The 15,173-nt window shown below is 41.1% G+C and overlaps 2 protein-coding genes across 4 annotated transcripts in view; one reads left to right on the top strand and one right to left on the bottom strand.

Moving 5' to 3' along the window:
* The window catches only part of RIGI (RNA sensor RIG-I), a 35,892-nt gene extending 31,132 nt beyond the window's left edge, over positions 1 to 4,760 (top strand). Inside the window, exons 16-18 of one of the 2 annotated variants that reach the window (XM_034410558.3) lie at positions 896 to 1,047; positions 1,323 to 1,469; positions 3,865 to 4,760. In XM_034410558.3, the coding sequence (XP_034266449.2) occupies positions 896 to 1,047; positions 1,323 to 1,469; positions 3,865 to 4,158 (593 nt within the window). In that variant the 3' untranslated portion in view covers positions 4,159 to 4,760. The remainder of the gene's footprint in view (positions 1 to 895; positions 1,048 to 1,322; positions 1,470 to 3,864) is intronic. The other variant, XM_034410559.3, reaches the window with a different exon arrangement.
* Positions 4,761 to 5,847: 1,087 nt separating this feature from the next.
* Positions 5,848 to 15,173, bottom strand: part of ACO1 (aconitase 1) — a 55,823-nt gene continuing 46,497 nt past the window's right edge. For both annotated transcript variants that reach the window (XM_034410556.3, XM_034410557.3), the window contains exons 16-21: positions 14,762 to 14,866; positions 13,744 to 13,886; positions 11,843 to 11,990; positions 9,704 to 9,826; positions 7,795 to 7,980; positions 5,848 to 6,526 (exon numbers count right to left, since the gene is read on the bottom strand). In XM_034410556.3, the coding sequence (XP_034266447.2) occupies positions 6,413 to 6,526; positions 7,795 to 7,980; positions 9,704 to 9,826; positions 11,843 to 11,990; positions 13,744 to 13,886; positions 14,762 to 14,866 (819 nt within the window). In that variant the 3' untranslated portion in view covers positions 5,848 to 6,412. The remainder of the gene's footprint in view (positions 6,527 to 7,794; positions 7,981 to 9,703; positions 9,827 to 11,842; positions 11,991 to 13,743; positions 13,887 to 14,761; positions 14,867 to 15,173) is intronic.

The raw sequence follows: 15,173 nt of genomic DNA, 5'->3' as shown, positions 1-15,173 counted from the left end.
GTTGCAACTCTGGATAGCATAGCACTCCTCTGGTAGAGCAAATCTGTAACCCGAGAATCCTCCTAGATACTGTAGTCATTGGTAAATAGATAGGAGGCCATGACTAGAGGAGTCTCTTGTAATGCCAGTTATGGCTTCACTCGAAGAAGGCAGCCTTGGCAACAATTATCCATCGCTTTACCACGGAGAGGAAGGGATTATAAACAGTGGTGGGATTCATTTTTTTCTACTGCTGGTTCTGTGGGCGTGGCTTGGTTGGCATGGCATGGCTTGGTGGGTGTGGCTTGGTAGGCGTGGCAGGGGAAGATTACTACAAAATCCCCATTTCCTCCCAATCAGCTGAGACTCAGGAGGCAGAGAATAGATGGGGGCGGGGTCAGTCAGAGGTGGTATTTACCGGTTCTCCGAATTACTCAAAATTTCTGCTACTGGTTCTCCAGAACTGGTCAGAACCTGCTGAAACCCACCTCTGTTTATAAGAGAGTATTTTAGCACACAAAAGGGAATACACTGGACTGTTTGTTAAGCATGCTTGTGATTGCTAGAGCTGGTACCTTTCTTTCAATGTGCATTCTCCATTATGCTTACTCTTGTAATTCTTCCTCTTCAATGAATGTTAAGTACAAATATTAGTTCCATTCTTGGTAATTATCCCAGCCTGAGGTGAGCATTGAAAAGGGCAGGAGAGTGCAGAAAAGGGAAAGCTGAAGTAAAATGGTTAGAGGTAAATAAAACGTGAAAGTGTGAAACTGAACAAAGTCTTCTGCAGTTTCAAGCCAGAAAGCACAATCTTGGTCATGTAATTTCTCACCTCGTGACCACTTACTTAGTGATGGAGCTGCTAATCCCTATTGTAGTCACTAAAAAAGGACTACCTGTAATGTGCCATCTCCAGGTCGTGGAAGAGCAAAAGATAGCAAGTGCATTCTTGTGACGAGCAAGAAAGAACAGGAAGAGAAGGAGAGATACAATTTACAAAAAGAGAAAATGATGAACAGAGCTATTGAAGAGGTACAGAGCTGGGATGAAAAGATCTTTGCAACGAAGGTGAGCAGTTTTTTTTTAATGAGGGCTTCCTTAAGGTCCCATTCAGCCGAGAGGGGAAATTCTGTACTTTAAAATGAGCCAACGCTGTTCAAACACAGAATGGCTGAACCCGCTGTTGTCTAACTTTGCTTACAAGGTTTTGTTGTCGTTATTTTATTTTCAGGATGGGTGTGTGTGTGTGTGGGGGGGAAGTTTCATTCAGGACAACATTCCTAGGCTCTTGAGAGTAGTTGGTGCCTTGTGACTTGAATTCCATCTTTCTCTCTTCACCCCAGATAAACGAATTGCAAAAGAAGCAAATAAAAATGCTAGATTCCAAGAAAAAGCCGACAGAACCAAAACCCTGGAAAAACAATCGAGTCCTTTTGTGTGGCAAATGCAAGAACAAGGCCTGCAGCACGGAGGATCTCCGGGTGATTGAGGTAACTTGCTGTGGCTGCCTTCGCTTCATAGTGCCTTTTTGGTGGGATAAGGGATGCAGTGGCTCAGAAGCTAAGATGCTGAGCTTGTCGATCGAAAGGTCGGCAGTTCAGCGGTTCGAATCCCTACTGCTGCGTAATGGGGTGAGTGCCCGTTACTTGTCCCAGCTTCTGTCAACCTAGCAGTTCAAAAGCACGTAAAAATGCAAGTAGAAAAATAGGGACCACCTTTGGTGGGAAGGTAACAGCATTCCGTGTGCCTTTGGCGTTTAGTCATGCCGGCCACATGACCACAGAGAAATTTTCGGACAGCGCTGGCTCTTTGGCTTTGAAACGGAGATGAGCACCACCCCCTAGAGTCGGGAACGACTAGCACATATGTGCGAGGGGAACCTTTTACCTTTACCTAAGTGTTGGAGGGTACAGATCAGCTACGTTCCCGTTCAATTCTGAACGAAGCCTGATTCAGTCCAAATCTGTGATTTGAAATTCAAGATTAGAATCAATAAAAGCTTTATCCATAGGCTATAAATCAGGAAAAATATATGCCTGCCTCTAATAATTTTTTGGCAGAAAATGAACATCACAATGATAGAAGTTTTAGATAAGTGTTCCTTAAAACATTTCTCTCTGGACCCCTTCCTGCTTTTAAAAATTGTGGGGGACCCAACCCCCCCCTTTATTGCAATTAATCATATTGAAAATTAAAATTGACCTACTTTCAATTTCTCACAATTAATTGTTTGATGGGATTTTGATATTACATTATTTTTCAACAGTCTGGCAAATAATTTTGCAGATTCTTGAGAAGTTCTTCAGAACTCCTTAGACCAGTGGGTCTCAACCTTCCTAATGCCGCGACCCTTTAATACAGTTCCTCATGTTGTGATGACCCCCAACCATAAAATTATTCCATTGACCATTGAAAATATGTGTTTTCGGATGGTCTTAGGCGACCCCTGTGAATGGGTAATTCGACCCCCAAAGGGGTCCCTACCCACAGGTTGAGAACCACTGCCTTAGACCATTCTTTAAAAAATGCAGCTTCATAGGTTATTGATGCAAAGTTTCAGCTGGAAAGTGTTAAGGCTTTCATTGCTATATAATTTTTAATTGTTTCTCTGCACTTTATAATGGCAGTATCAGGACTAGGATGCAGGAAACACAGCAAATAAAAGGCATCTATTTGATTTTAAACTTCAAAACTACCCAAGGATTAAATTTTAAAAAATGGTTATTAAATCAAACCTTTCAATTGAAGAATTCCTTTAAAGCTTTGCACAGCTGAGTACACAGCGTCATGAGTTTGGGTATATTTACACTAAAAGGAGTGAAGAAAATAAATATTAGCATTGACCTGTCAAACTGTAAGGGTAAATCTTAGCACTTTGTATTTCTGGTCATTGTAAGAACATTCAGTGAGAGGTCCAGCCTCTGGGTTACACATATAGGTAGAGTGTCATTTCTTGGTAAATGGAGCCTCTAGCATTCTAGTCCCTTTGAAGTAGTCAGATTGATGGTAAAATCAAGGGCAATTGTTCCTACATTAAATGCATATAGACAGGTATATTCACAATTGGATTGTGAATGTTTGCACAACAGCTATATTTTGAAGGGTTCTGCCTTTCCACCAGAAAAGTAGCCAGTCTCCTCAAAAAAAAAAAAAAAAAAAAAAACAACCTCAAATTTTAAATGTTTCACACATTCAGTATGTGGATATTGTGGCTTTCATGGTATTGGCAGTAAACAGGAAGGGTCATCAAAGGTCTCAAAAGCCATGTAATCTCCATGCAAGTTCATAATCCACCAAATTCCACCAACCCCAAAGACCAGAAACAATAGCTCTTGTGGACATGATCCAGCTGAGATAAATTGTATTGCAGATTCCTGGTAAATCTCATCCTTCTCCCAAGCTATTTCAGTGATCAGGGCTACAAACTATATGGGCTCTAAAGGAGAACTCTTTTTTTTAAAAAAAACTTCTTTATTTTTAAAAAAGCAAACCAAATGAGCTCAAAGGAGTCATGCACAGATTTTTTTTCCTGTGTCGATTTCACATATACTTTTCTGAATTCCTACTACCAGGTGAAGCTTGGAATTTATCCATTCCAAAACAAAACCTGAGCTAGCTGAATGTGTCCGTCCTGAAAAAGCCCTTCTTTACATTCAGTTGAGAGAAACTTGGTTTTACCATTTCAGAATTAAATGTTGGAAGCGGAACTGTAGAGGATAAATGGAGTTGCTTTGACTGTGTGCTTGAGGAAATTGACAACTGATTATGCACTTAATCTACCAAGAGGTTATAAATTGATCTGAAAGCATGCAGCCTTAGTTTTCTGACTAATCCATTTATAAAGTGATACAGATAATGCTATATTTTGTGCTGTATTCATTCTAGGAGTCACACCACACTGTTTTAGGAGAGAAATTTAAAACACGGTACACCACAGGACCTCATAAGAAGGCACACAGCAGCTACGGGAATTTTGAGAAAAAAGCCAAGATGTATTGCCTCAATTGCCATCATGACTGGGGAATCATTGTGAAGTACAAGACCTTTGCGGACATACCCATCATTAAAATCGAGAGCTTTTCCGTGCAGGATGTTGTTAGCAACAAGCAGTTTTATTTCCGAAAATGGAAGGATGTTGATTTTGCAATGAAAGACTTCGATGTTGAAGAAATATCTTAGTGAAGTACGGTCTTTTCAAACTTCTGTTCATAATCTTGCATGATGTAGTTTAGTGATGTGTGCGCCATCCACCCACGTGAGCTCCCCCGCCCCCCGTGCATGCACACGCAACCCCCCCTCCACACCCCTTTTTGGGCCTAGCAGGCCTCCCTGAAGCCTCCTGGGACCAAAAACGGGGGGCACACATGGCACCCTCCCTTGCTCCCCCTGCCACCCCCCCGAATGCCTACGCTTACAGGAGTTATATCTGCCTTGTATGCAGCTTTATTCCTCTCTAGCATTCATCTCCATTGTTCAGTGGTGCATTTCCTGCCTCTCTAGGATTTACCTCTATCTGCTACTGTGAGGCACTTCCTGTTGGATGTATATACAGGTCAACTGGGACAAGGGCCATGGACCTAGTTAATTCTATTTTAAAGTCACATTGGTAACTGAGGAACGATTAACTTTCCACTTACTCCAGTGTAAATTCAAACTCCAAGGTAGCTGTGACATCTGTCTGATTCTTAGTACGCTTCCATTAATTCTTGAAAAAAGCTGATGTTTCCACTGTCTTTTGATTATGCAATCTAATAATAAAGATATATATTTGAAACTTTAAAGGGTCCTTAGTTGTTTGCGGAGGCTGAGAGTAAGGGGTTGTTTTTAAATTATAACTGTACTTGGCTATTTTAAAAAGTCAGGGACATACAGCTGAGGATATGCTAATAAGTTTAAGGTGACGTTGAACTAGAACTATCCCTAATAGTAATAGTTAAGAAAGCCAAGTTTTCATCCTTCAGATGTAAGACTAAAGGTACTATATCAACTACAGTGTTTCTCCAAAAACATGACTCACCTCAATAATAAGCCCAACCCTAATTTTTTTGGGGTGGGACTAATATTACCCCTATCCCGAAAATAACCCCGGGGGGATGGGCATAGCCAGTACAAGTGGTGGCGTGGGCGCAGGAGGAGACAACTGTCCGGCTGGCCCCTTGGGGCAGCACAAATATTGCTTTTGCCCTTCTCTTTCTGGGCGCAGCGCTTCTGCTTGTCGGTAGCTCCGCGGCCAGCTGCTTTGCTTTTTCCCTCTTTTTGGGAGGCTCGTGGGAGGCTTTTTGGCAAAGGAGAGGAAAATGGGGAGGGGGATTTTCCTGCCTGCCATCCATTCCTCAAGCTCAGCACAGACTGAGGAAAGGATGGCAGGCAGGAAAATCCCCCTCCCCATTTTCCTTTCCTTCGCCAAAAAAACCTCCATTCCAAACACTGAAGGTTCGGAATGGAGGCGATAGTGTCCACGGTGCATCCAGCTCACTGAGTCTGGCCTGCTGCATCTCAAAAAAAGTAAGACCGCCCCAAAAATAAGCCCAAGTGCTTATTTTCCAGCCTAAAAGAAAATAAGACTTGGTCTTATTTTCTGAGAAACATGGTAGTTAGCATAGTATTGTATCTATTGTTAGGATCCCATTGTCGTTGCAGCATTTTATTGCTCAGAACTCCAAAGCATGTTCCTTTCTGATAAAGCAAAGGAGAATTTATTCTTCATCTTGAACCTCTGATTGAGAATTCACATGGGGCCGAATGCAAACAAAGTGAAATCCACAAAATATTCTACTGATTTTTGAAAACAGGTTTGTTTCAAAAGGCTTTAATCCTGCGGTCCCGTGAATGAAGGCACACAAGAACGAATGCACATATGCCCAAGAATAAAGAGCTGAGCCATTTAATCGTTTTAGCAGTATTAAAATTTCAAGGAGGGATTTTGATAAGCGCTTTTAATGCAATAGTACAGGGTTAGTAACTTCTGAGGCAGGCAGGAAAAGAAACTGGTACTGTTAATTGCTGTATAAAATGTTGACAAGGATCTAGCCTCCACATACATAGATGATAAAAGTTTTTGTCCCACCTACAAGTACAAAATAGATGGATGAAATACAGTACTGTAGAAAGGATGAGTTCAAATATACACATAAATCAGGCTAGTGGCCGAAATGTTAGGGTTGACAGTATAAAAACATACCCTTTACAAGTCTTTCCCTTCAATTCTGCTTAAAACAACCACATCCCCCAGGAGTCCCAGCCAGCCCTGAAAGTCTGGACGTTGTAGTCCTAATACACTTGGAAGGCACTACGCTGGGGAAAACTCCACATAATTCCCTTGGTTACTGTATATTTTGTTTTTCATAATTACAGCCTTTTACATAATTACTGAAATTACTTTGTCCTCTGAAAAAGGTGGGTTTCTGGATATGAGCAGTGTTTCATTTGGAGGTTAAGATGCCATTTTGCGAATCATATAGTTCAAGATGCCGCCATTACGAAAATAGGTGAGCTCCACGTCTGTGTCAAACCTCATGACGGCTTGAAAAGTTTTTCCTGTGTCCAACTGTGGAGAGAACATAGAGAACAAGGAGGATTAAGGAAAGATACAATGGTTTAAGAAGTTCAAATGGACTTTTTTAAAGAAATTATGCCAAAGCTGCAAAGAAATAGGATCTCCTTGGAAATAACATTAAATCACCCACACATTCTTTCTTGGATGCATTTTTTAGGTGTCCCGTTTCCAGAAAACTCTTCTAACTTCTTAAATGAGAAGTCTGAGGGGTGGGGGCCATGAAAACAATATTCAAATGTGCATACACAACATTTCAACAACTGTGAGGGGCTCAGGACTATAGACATTATTTACTCTTGCGACACCCATTATTAGAACATTTATCTCACATGCAGACCATTCCATTCAACACAGTGCTAAAAAGCTGCTTTTCACTTAATTTAAAACTTGTTTTTCTGGGAGTCTGAACAGGGCTTCAGCAGTATCGGAGGATAGGCTGCCTCTCTCTTCTTTGTGGCAGCCTTTTAAATATTGGAACACTGTTATATCTCCCCTAGTCCTTCTTTACACTAGACTAGACATACCCAATTCCTGCAACTGTTCTTCATATGTTTTAGCCTCCAGTCGCCTAATCATCTTTGTTGCTCTTGTCTGCACTCTTTGAATTTAGTTCAATTTGCTTCAATAGAAACAAAAGCTTCCATGCATGGGAATCTTGATTTCTCACATTTTAACAATAACAATAGCACTTAAGACTTATATACCACTTCACAGTGCTTTACAGCCCGTTCTAAGCAGTTAGTGTCAGCATATTGCCCCTAACAATCTGGGTTCTCATTTTACCGACTTTGGAAGGATGGAAAGCTGAGTCAGCCTTGAGCCGGTCAGGATTGAACTCATTGCAGCGAGCAATGAGTTAGCCTGCAATACTGCATTCCAACCACTGCGCTACCATGGCTCTTTTATAAAAGCTACAAAGCAACAAGCCAACTTTCCCTCAAAAGGGCAGTATGACTTTATAAGGGAAGGCAATATGACTTTATAAAGGAATGTGACTTAAAACCCTAGATTATTTCTATACCCAAAAACCATTAATATTTTCAAGCCATCCTTGAAATCTTGCAAGATCACCAAATCATAAAAGATTTGAGTGATTCAAAGTCAATTCAAGGGCTTGTTCAGGCACCAAATTTTGTTCCTTAAACCTGATGCCCAGCCACTTCACATAACTGCACGCCCTTCATGTCTGCACACAAAGAGACACACACCAACACAGAGTGTTGCTAGATTAAAATAATGCAATCCTTGGAAATGCTTACTTTGATCTGGATATTCATTCCAGGCGTCAGGTCCTCCGGAATAATGATTGTGTAACGTTCCTGCCCTGTCAGTCCTAGAGTCTCTGCATCCTGGCCGGGGAGATACTGTAGAGGGATGACTCCCATGCCCACCAGATTACTGCGGTGAATCCTCTCATAGCTCTCTGCAAGGACTGCTTTGATACCCTGAGGAACATACAAGGGCATTAATAGTCAAATTTTTAAAAAAAGTTGTAGAAAAGAAGTGGCTACCGGTAATTATTTGCCGGGCAACTATGCAGACAAAAGGCCTCAGGTCACTTCTTAACACCTCTAGGTAGGATTGGGAAAAAGTCAATCGGTGATGCTGTGCTAGGGTAGATCAGTGGTCTACCTCAGTGGTGGGTTGATCCCGGTTCTGTTCAGTTCTTGAGAAATGGTAGTAAAAGCGGCGGGAGGCTCCGCCCACCTGCCCGGATGTCGTCATGGATGATCTGCGCATGCGCAGAAGCGCACACGCTCCCGTTGCGAACTGGTAGTAAAGGTAAGTAGAATCCACCCCTGGTCTACTTCAAAGAAGTAGCTTCTCCATTTCCTGGTCTTAAGATGTTTGTGAAGCTTGCCACCCAAAAGCTACAAAACAACAAGCCAACTTTCCCTCAAAAGGGCGATCACATCATAAATAGGAACATACAAACTGAAGGAAGACATGGTGGGCACAGGCAAAGGAGAAGGTCACTAAAAAGTCCAAATATATAAATGCACACACACACACACACACATATATAACACCCCAAGGTTTAATTTTGGCATTATGGCCTCTTATGGACTACATTTCATAACAAATAGTACATTAATTCAGAAGTTGGACTACTGATGACAGGGAATATCGGGCTTGGTGACAGTATCTGTGCAAAGGATTTAAAATTGGAATTGAACCACTGATCATGAGTCAACAGCATGACAAGGTTGGTAAAAATGCAAATTTAGACTATCTAACAAGTTTAGTTTCAAAATCAGAGGAATGGATCCACTATATTGGTCAGAACCCACTTGGGAGTGCGAAGACCAATTCTGGCCACGGCTCTTTCAGAAGAATTCAAAGAGTAAGACGGGCAAGGAAATGCAATGAAAATGATTAGGGATATTGATTACTTTTCAGAAAAGATAATGAGGGGGAGGATATGACAGCATGTTTAAACTGTTTAAAGTTGGGAAAAGGTCAAGATCTGTTCTCTACAGCCCCACAGAATATAAATAGTCCTTGACTTATGACCACAATTGAGCCCCAAATTTTAGTTGCTCAGCGAGATAGTTTTGTTGTGACCTTACTTGCCACAGTTGTTAAGTGAATCACTGAGTTTTTTTAAGTTAGTAGCAAGGTTGTTAAGTGAATCTGGCTTCCCCACTGACTTTGCTTGTCAGGTCACAAAAGGTGATCACTTGACCAGTGGTGGGTTGCCCCCAGTTCGCACCGGTTCTATAGAACCGCTAATAAAACCGGCGGGAGGCTCCATCCACCAACCTCGACGTCATCAAAATGCTTCTGCGCTTGCGGCCCCATTGCGAACTGGTAGTAAAGGTAAATAGAACCTACCCCTGCACTTGACCCCAGGAGAGTGCGAATGTTATAAATATATTATAAATATAATTATATATTATAAATATGAGTCAGTTGCCAAATGATCAAAAAAGAAATGAGATCACAGTGCCGTTGTAATTTTTGTCACTAAATGAACTGTTGTAAGTCGAGGACTACCACGTAAAATAATGTCAACCTACAAGGATATATCCGAAAAAAAATTCCTAGCAAAAAGAAGTGTTTTGACACAGAGAATAAATAGATAACAAAAAAACAGAGAGCAAGAGATGGACTCCATTGGTTCATCCAAACCTATGATGCTATCTCTTATTAAAATAGCCTACTCACCAGCAGGAAAGGCCCCTTGGCAGCCCAGTCCCGGGAACTTCCTGAGCCATATTCCTTACCGGCCAATATGATGAGTGGATGGCTGGCTTGTTGGTATCTCTCAGAAGCATCAAATACGTCCAGCTAGAGGCACAGAATGCAACTGAAGCTCAATTAATGAAGCAACCAGTCAGAGATTCCTTTCTTCTATGCCTGTTGTAGATTAACTCATTAACTTCCTGTCTGGACTACTGTAACACTCTCTACATGGGGCTCCCCTTGAAGAGCACCCGGAGGCTCCAGCTGGTTCAGAATGCGGCCGCGCGGGTGATTATGGGGGCGACTCGATGCTCCCATGTAACACCGTTCCTGCGCGAGCTGCACTGGCTCCCGGTGGTCTTCCAGGTGCGATTCAAGGTGTTGGTCACCACCCTTAAAGCGCTCCATGGCATAGGACCTGGGTACTTACGAGACCGCCTTCTGCCTCCGATAGCCTCCCACCAACCAGTACGCTCCCACAGAGAGGATCTCCTCAGGGTGCCGTCGGTTAGACAGTGTCGACTGGCAACCCCCAGGGGGAGAGCCTTCTCTGTGGGGGCACCTATCCTCTGGAACGAGCTGCCCCCGGAGATTCGTCGGATTCCCGACCTTCGTACCTTTCGCCGCGCCCTTAAAACACTATTATTCCATCAAGCAGGGCTGGCCTAAAATATTATTTTTAATGGGTTATTTTATATTATTTTAGATTATAGGCCAAACTATTTAATAATTTTAAATTGTTTTTAACTTTTATACTGTTGGTTTTTATCTTGGCTGTGCACCGCCCTGAGTCCTTCGGGAGAAGGGCGGTATATAAATTTAATAAAACTAAACTAAACTATTGTAGTGTAATGCATTTTACACTAAAACGTGACTATAAAAAGTAATGAACTATGAAAGCACAATTGGCTCTTCCCTGTAACACATTCATTTGCCAAATGAAACTAATGATCCCTGTATCTCTACAATGAATGCTGTAGAGACAAGCCACCAGAATATAAACTGAGAGCAAACCCCACTCCTTACTAGTACTGATGATGTTACCTCGCTTGGGTAATGAAACATCTGCAAGAAAACAACCAAGCTCAGAGAGCACCAAGGGTTCCTCATGAGTAATGTATAAGACAGAAAGGAAAAATGCAACTTTCCCCTCTACACCATGTTGTAGAGATACAGGGACCATTAGTTTAATTTGGCAAATGAATGAGTTACAGGGAAGGAGCAAGTGTGTTTTCATAGTTCATTATTTTTTATAGTCATGTCTTGATGTGAAATGCATGGGGATATATATTTACTTATATACATACGCATTGAGCACGCGGTGGCTCAGTGGCTAAGATGCTGAGCTTGTCGATCGAAAGGTCGGCAGTTCAGCGGTTCAAATCCCTAGTGCCGCATAACGGGGTAAGCTCCCGTTACTTATCCCAGCTTCTGCCAACCTAGCAGTTCGAAAGCACATAAAAATGCAAGTAGGAAAATAGGGACCATCTTTGGTGGGAAGGTAACAGTGTTCCGTGCGCCTTTGGCGTTGAGTCATGCTGGCCACATGACCACGGAGATGTCTTCGGACAGCGTTGGTTCTTCGGCTTTGAAACAGAGATGAGCACCAACCCCTAGAATCAGGAACAATTCGCACATATGTGCGAGGGGAACCTTTACCTTTACCTATATATGTATGATAAACTGTACCATATCAAAATGGTGAGCAAAAGTCATCTCTTGAGAAATCACCCATTGTGTTATTTTCATAACAGGAAAGGATCCAAAATCACATTGGACAAGGTTTCTGGAGGACATAGGTCCAGAGTTGACACATGGACCATGGAAATCCATAAATGGAAAATATATGCAGAATTTTCACCAGTGTCTGTGTTATGAACTATTACTGAAAATGTAGTAACTAAACACATAATATTTCTTCTAAGGGGAAACTCCTGGTTTTTATACCTACCTACAAGAGTCTCTAAAGCCTCAGATTACTGTGATATATGACCACACTGCAGCCTACTAAGCACATAGATTGAAATTTCTGCCTGAAAGGAGACAAACCTCCAGCAGCAGGAAAGCCAAAACTACATGGTGAAGGGGCTGAAACCTAATGCTGGGAGGGAAAATACTTACAGTTTCGTCAGATGGGAAGTGGATGGTTTGCGGGGACTGCTTCTTAAGGAATTTGTTCAATAGGCGTATGTTTGCAAATGTTCCTCTTGCCATGACAGCATCATTGCCCCGGCGTGAGCCATATGAGTTGAAATCTCGAGGAGTGAGACTATCAAGATGCAAAAGAGGCAAGTCTTAATATTCAAAAGCTCCAAAGTGTTTAATCAATAAGCAGAGAGATTCAATCCCCTGGTATGAAGCTTCTTTCAATGAAAGGTCTACAACAGTACGTAATAGCCACTCAAACAACCTTGATTTGACAGTATTACCTCAAAGCTTTAATTGAAGTATATACCTATGCTAAGAGGAAGGGGGTTGTGGGGGAAAAAACAAACATTTTTCAAGTCTTCTCTATCTTGGACCCTTCAGATTTGTTGAGATGCAACTCCAAAAATATCTACCATGCTGGCTGACAATTCTAGGAGACCCAATCCCAATCAAGTCTTTAGGATGCTATGTTTGAGGGCTTCCTCTAAGAGGTAATCAAGGAAGAATAAGCTTTAGGACCATCTCCAAAACATTTTAAAAACATTTAAAACATTTTTAAATGATCCCTTGTAAAAATACGTGAGAAAAACCTTGAGAAACCAGCAAAGAAACCCTGCCTAGGAAACAATCTGATAGCAATAGCAATAGCATCTAGACTTACATACCACTTCACAGTGCTTTATAGCCCCCTCTAAATGGTTTACAGAGTCACCCCCCAACAATCTGGTCCCTCATTTTACCAATCTCAGAAGGATGGAAGGCTGACTCAACCTTGAGCTGGTGAGAATCGAACTGCTGAACTGCTGGCAATCGGCAGTCAGCAGACGTAGCCTGCAGTACTGCATTCTAACCACTGTGCCACAATGGCTCTTTATAAGATAAGAGAGAATACAACCAGGAGCTGCATAACAAATAGAGGAAGAGGCTCAGAAGAGACTGTCCCTTATTTTTTTAGGCTGTAAATTAAATGGTGGGCGATATATAGCCTTACAATGAAGAAGTAGAAGCTTATCTGGTCTGTTTCTCATCTGTATAGCCAGGAAGAGTAATACCCCTAACACAAACAAAAATAATTCAAGGTGTTAAATATCCACGGTGGCACAGTGGTTAGAGTGCAGTACTGCAGACTACTTCAGCTGACTGCTAGCTGCAGTTCGACAGTTCAAATCTCACCGGCTCAAGGTTGACTCAGCCTTCCATCCTTCCGAGGTTGGCAAAATGAGAACCCAGATTGTTGGGGGCAATACGCTGACTTTGTAAACCGCTTAGAGACGGCTGTAAAAGCACTATGAAGCGGTATATAAGCCTAAGTGCTATTGCTATTAAATATGTCAGAAAGATGTTTCAAGGCATGACAGAAAGAAACTGCACTCTCAGCAGGTGATACACAATACAATTTGGAGGATTTAAAGACTGAGCACTTTAATACAAAGCGTGCTGGATGGGGAATTCTGGGAATTGAAGTCCACACAGCTTAAAGAAGCTGAGGTTGAGAAACACCGTTCTAGGACACGGGTGACTAGATAGCATGTTTACAACTATGAATGTGCTTCGAAAATGATTCAGAAAATATGCTTTGCCCTTGTACACGGACAGCATTTCTCATTCATTAAAGGGACTAACTTTCTTCTAGGTTAGGATTGGAAAAAAAAAAAAGACATCAGGAATCTCATCACAACAATTAACACAATGAGGAGAGCAGTTACAAAGTATTTCTTTTCAGCACTGGCAGTAGTTACACAGACTCAGTAATTGGGTTCTAGATATTGCTGTTGAAATCTACAACCGCACAACTTAAATGATGGCGAAGAGAGTAGGTAGAATTTCTCTCTCCAAAAAGAATTCCTTTTCCTCAGGATGTTGACTGGACTCACCCTCTGCTAGTCAAATAACGGGCAGCCGGACTGTTTCTTGCTATATTCCCTGCAGGAGATATATGGTCAGTGGTCACGGAATCACCGAGATTCAGCAGGACATAGGCATCCAGTATGGATTTAGGAGGGTGAAGCTCCAGGGTCTGGGGAAAAAAAAAGATCACCCAAAAAGGGGTCATGTATTTCTGTCAGGCATATAAATAAGGACTGGTTTATGAGAACAGAAATATACTGAGTTTCCATTCCTCCAAAGTATCTAAGAACCGGACACTCTTAATCATATTGGAAAAAACTAAATGTACATAAACCTTTCTTTTTTCTCACTTTGTGCCGTTTGCCTAGAATTTGGGGGAAACCTCAAATTCTAGGAAGACCAGTGTTTTAAAATAATCACTAAACTTGCTATTCCCAAAAGCAAATAGAAACAATTCATGTAGATAATTCCCTAACCAGAGTTATAAATTTGGAAGGGGGGGGATAGTCAGAGATTCACATTCCTTCCTCCTTCTATTTGTATATTCACTTTTCCTCCTGCATCCAAATAATTGAAAGATTATAAACTGAATGTGTTATTCAATCAGAGCACTGACCTAATTAGAAGATAATCTAGTTACTTGAAATACTTTTGCAAATGTAAAAGCTTTATTTCCTACTTTTGTTCAGCCAAATTATTTAATTTTGTTTTAATCTATTTTAAATTTTGTATTTATATGTTTTATTCTATGGCTGTTCACTGCCCTGAGTCCTTCGGGAGTAGGGCGGTATACAAATTCAATAAAATAAAAATAAATAAAATAAATAAATAATGAATACTCATTTTAATGAGTCTTCCTCCCTCCCTCCCTCCCTTCCTCGACTTCTTATACGTCACATTTTGTTAGTAGACAGGGTATTTTTGTTTATACTTTACAAAACTTTTAGAGAAACATTTTTAAAAACTTAAACAATTTAAACAAACCACAACACACAAAGCATGTTTGTCAGCAAGTTCATCAAAAGGCCATGAAAAGAGAATTACCAGGTTTTCAAAAAATGGAGGAGATTTAATATATGTGGATTTTGGATTCCAAGCATATAGTTTGTCTGATGAGACATCTAAATCATTCCAGGATTTGTTTACTGTCTGGAAAATAAAAATAAAAAAAATAGGATACAAACATAGCAAATGTAAATATTCTAAATCCCTTTATCTCCAGCCTATGGAGATAAAGTAATGTCAGAAAAAAATTCTTTTTGATTCAGAAACACCTGAAAACAAATGCAGGTTTATGCTTATTGTTCAATTTCTGAACTAAAGGCTCCATTCTTTTACACGTTCATATAACCATGCCTATTTTTCCAACTCGGTCTCAGTCTGACCTGGTTAAGTTTGAGACCAGGAGACTCAAGTACCGTGCCTATTTAGAATATTCCTTCTCTGAAAGGGTTCC

This window comes from Pantherophis guttatus, chromosome 2 (assembly GCF_059756535.1).
Source record: "Pantherophis guttatus breed Tessera chromosome 2, ASM5975653v1, whole genome shotgun sequence".
NCBI classification, from domain to species: domain Eukaryota; kingdom Metazoa; phylum Chordata; class Lepidosauria; order Squamata; family Colubridae; genus Pantherophis; species Pantherophis guttatus.
Note: the sequence above shows the minus strand (reverse complement) of the source record. Positions and strands in the feature narration are given on the sequence as shown.